The sequence below is a fragment of the Miscanthus floridulus genome, chromosome 7 (assembly GCF_019320115.1).
Source record: "Miscanthus floridulus cultivar M001 chromosome 7, ASM1932011v1, whole genome shotgun sequence".
NCBI lineage: Eukaryota > Viridiplantae > Streptophyta > Magnoliopsida > Poales > Poaceae > Miscanthus > Miscanthus floridulus.
In genome coordinates, this window is record NC_089586.1 from 86,849,767 (window position 1) to 86,853,813 (window position 4,047).

Below are 4,047 nucleotides of genomic sequence, written 5' to 3' on the forward strand. Positions count from 1 at the left end.
CACCCCAAAGATCTGTCGTAGTGATAGTGGCACATCATTTTCGGACCGTATTCGCGAAGAAAGAGCATTTTTGCACCAGCTCAAACTTCACGTATACAAAAGCTGAAATCCAAGTTCCGAATGCCAAAACTAAACAAAACTCCAAAGAAGGCCAAGAATTACATGGACACGGAGGAGGAATATATATAGTGCCAATTTGACATGCAATTTTTGGTGATTTCTTATCCTTGCCAACAATTCCACATCACAGAACTTTATTGTCCGTCATAGACCCTCCTAGTAGACTAGCTAGTAGGGACCACCGCGTACAAGAATACGAGATACAGTACTCTATACACTATGCACCATCTCAACCTGCTACGTAAATATATATGTTGTTTAACACAATAACACCTACATACACATACCCAAATGGCATGCATGGATACGTATGTATATAGGGACGTAGAATCCTACTCTGCAAAGTACGGAGTACATATACGGCTAGGCGTAGATGGCGTAGCGCATGCTCTCGCGTACCATGAGGTGGCTGACCTCGTCGGCGCGCGGGCGCCACCCGGTGGCGGCCCACGCCTCCTCGGTCGCGCCGACGTCCTCGCCGTCGAAGCGGATGGCGCGCGCCAGCGCCAGCAGCGCCTTGGCCAGGGCGCTGCCCAGCGTCGGCGCCGCCACCGCGCCGCCAGCGGCCGGCGGAGCGGCGGCGCCACCGTCAACGTCGCCGTCTGCACCGAGCGCGCTCTCGTCCACCACCCGCACCGTCCGCCGCCGCCGGCCCCATCGCAGGCCCTGCCGCACCAGGCCCCACATGATCGATGGCCGACCGGCAAGCAGCAAAAAGACGTACGAGAGCCTTAATTCTCCCCTCTCCGCCCTCTCTTTTCCACCTCAGCACATCCTTACGTGCACGCACGCGCGCCTCTGAGCTCTGAATCTCTCTGGTCTCTCCTAGGTGTGTGTAGTTTGTTGGGTCACGCGGCTCGCACCATGTCCATGGCACCACTCATGATGTTTGCTAGCTTCTGCTGTCTTCTTCCTTGGCTCGGACACGCCATCATCGACCAGAGCCTAGTACTAGTATATATATATACAAGGAGGATAGATTCTGCTGCTAGCTATGCGGGAGACTGATTGAGAGGTTAATTAGCTAGTTCATGGAAGCAAGCAACATCTGTGGGATATGTATATATGGAGGGGAGCATGCTAGAGGAGAAGCAGGGGAGGCCGGGACACAGACGATCGAGCGAGGCAGAGGACGCAGGAGCGAGAGGGTCTAGGTCGAGGAGGACAAGGCAGGGATAGTGGTGGTGGGGAGAGAGGAGCACTACCCTGCTGGCTAAAGAAAAGCAGGTTAAGCTGGCTATCACGAACTACTCGGTAGTGGGATCGAGGATTCTGCTGGGTAGTGGCGATGGTGCCTGTTTCTTTCACCCCCCCGATCCGATGCATCATCATCAAACGCGGACCGGGCCAACGGGCCTTTAGATCGATGCCACAATAACATGTTTGGTAGAGTCCGGAATTGCTAAATAGTGTTTCACAGAAAAATGAATCTACACTAATCCGATGATGTGATTTTCTGAAAGTAAAAAGTCTACTTAATGGTAGTCTACCTTACCTCCTCACATATAAAACCAGGTATTTTACACCTTATTAAACTACGGAAAACCATATAAATAACCTCTAAGGTGGTTTCGCTGACGTCATATATTAAGTGAGTGCTCACATGTCTATGAGTCGATAAACAATAGTAAAAAGTCTATATAACGCCCCACAATATTAAGAGTTGATTATATAATTCCCTCAACTATAAAATCTGATATTATAGTTCTTAAAGCATCTAATATTATTCAAATAACACCTCTAATGTTTTTGTAGAGCTGTTTGGACACCGTATCTCACCACAATGAAATAAATAAGTATTACTCATGCTTGAATGCAAGCCCATCTGTCCCCTCCCTCTCTCCCTACTCTTTCTAGGCTTGCGCCATCGTCCGATGATCATCAAGTGGTGTCATGTCTCTTGCTCCACCTCATGGCGCTCCTTGACGACATTGAACCCAAGCACTGCACTCGCATCCTTGTCATTCAACCCCTCTCAACTCTACCCTCTCGCTTTCTCCTCCTATGGCTACCTAAAACACTGAAGGGCTGAACAAGCAACCGGATGGAAGATGTGGGAGGGGTTTGGATGACAAGGGCGCAGATACGGTGCGTGAGCTCAATGCCGTCATGGAGTGCTGGGAGGTGGAGTGAGAGATGGGATGTCGCATGCTACTCGTCAGACGGTGGGTCGACCTAGAAATAGTAGGGAGAGGGAGGGAACATATGGGTCTGCGTGCAAGCATGGGTATAATATGCCACACACGTCTGCAAAACCGTCTTGGTGGGTTATTTAGACGGTTTTCAGTAGTTTAAGTGGTAGAATAACTAGTTTTATAGGCGAGAGGGTGAAATAGACAAGCACTAATAGTTTGTGGGGTTAAGTAGACCTTTTCCTTTTCTTCTAAAATGAAGTCACTACCACATAAATAGTTTTTTCTTACGATATTTTTTACTGTTGGTTATATCAAAACCGACATTACTATACAACTGAAACCGTACCCACCAGTCACTCTCTCCCTCACCTCAGACACCGTCACCCCCCTCTCTCACCCGGCGCCTCGTGGTGCATGATCCCCTGGTCGACATACCTTGTCTGGGAGGGCAATCCTCAACCCCTATCCTCGGCTCCATCACATCTTGGTCAATAGGTTTTTATTGGTGTTGTGGATACAGGCTGGGCCTACACCCTATCCGCTTCAGAAGATGTATGCGATACATAGAGAGCCTAGGTTCCCATGATGCTGACATGTTAAATTTGAAATTTTTTCTAAGATTAATACATCAATAAATTATTATTTTGCAAGAGCCCAACACATGATATAGATATCAAGAACAATCTACAAGATTGCTATTTTTATAGCCCTAATAAGGTTTCTTTTGGAATACAAGATTTTTCCTATATTTCCTGCGTTTTTTTCTTTGAAAATGAACTAATCTATAAAATTCCTATCAAATTCCTAAGGCCACGCATGTGATTACCAAATAGCTCCAAGGAGAATACTATTTACCAGAAATAGTTAGCATTGCTTGATCAATTGCATTATTATCACATAAAAAAAGATGCACGAAAAGGTGAAAACCCTTTGGCAGCATGAAGGAAAAAAGGAGGCGATTTTTCAGTGTCGGGAGAACATTGAGTCTGAACCACTGATCCAAACAAGACAAACATTCAGTACCTTTCGATACCATCGATCGGTGCTTTATGTTGCATTGGGACTTGTAAGGACGACGTGATATCAGGAGACGTGAAGAACTCTCAAGAGGGAGATAAAAAGGGATGCAGGTTTTCTTTTCGGTCCTCAGGATAGTTATTCCCTTAAGCTGGGTATAGAATTACCTTAGATGGAACTAATGGTGTGGAGCATTTCGCAATAGACTAAACCAACCTAGAAATCTCTGGTAAAAAATGGAAACCTACTAGAACATGTAGTTTATTATCAGTGGTGCAAGCATGAAATGTCCTTGCACTAACTGAGGTTTTAATGGTCAGTAGACGCCTAATTATGTGGTCCACTACTAAAGCAAACAGATACACCACAAACATACTCTCATGATCACCATATTCCAGCTAGTAATAAAAGTGGAATTGGATAGTTCCTCTGATAGTGGATGCATGGTGATTGAATTATCAATGTACAAGTTACTGTCAACCGTGTTTTTTTCTCGAATACGCAAAAGATTTGCGTATCATTGTAATTAATAAGAAGAGTTCAAACATACAAACGACACGCTTCTGATGAGCGTCCTAGGTGGTCTAACAGCTGTGACTGAACCTTCCTAGTAGACTAATTCAAACTTCGATATTATATAAATGGTATACAACCGAACAAGTTACTATCAACCATGGTTCGCGATATCTATCCTTGATTCCAATCTGATCGATTTTTCGAGGGAACTCTTTAGATCCTTTTTAATCATTTGTGGCTGTGGATGCAGCACAGCTAC

At 45.7% G+C, this 4,047-nt stretch overlaps 1 protein-coding gene across 1 annotated transcript; it reads right to left on the reverse strand.

Moving 5' to 3' along the window:
- Positions 1 to 207: 207 nt before the first annotated feature.
- On the reverse strand, positions 208 to 1,325 carry LOC136463697 (uncharacterized). The gene has a single exon (XM_066462671.1). It carries the CDS (start codon positions 805 to 807, stop codon positions 484 to 486), a length of 324 nt encoding a protein of 107 aa, XP_066318768.1. The 5' UTR covers positions 808 to 1,325; the 3' UTR covers positions 208 to 483.
- Positions 1,326 to 4,047: the final 2,722 nt, after the last annotated feature.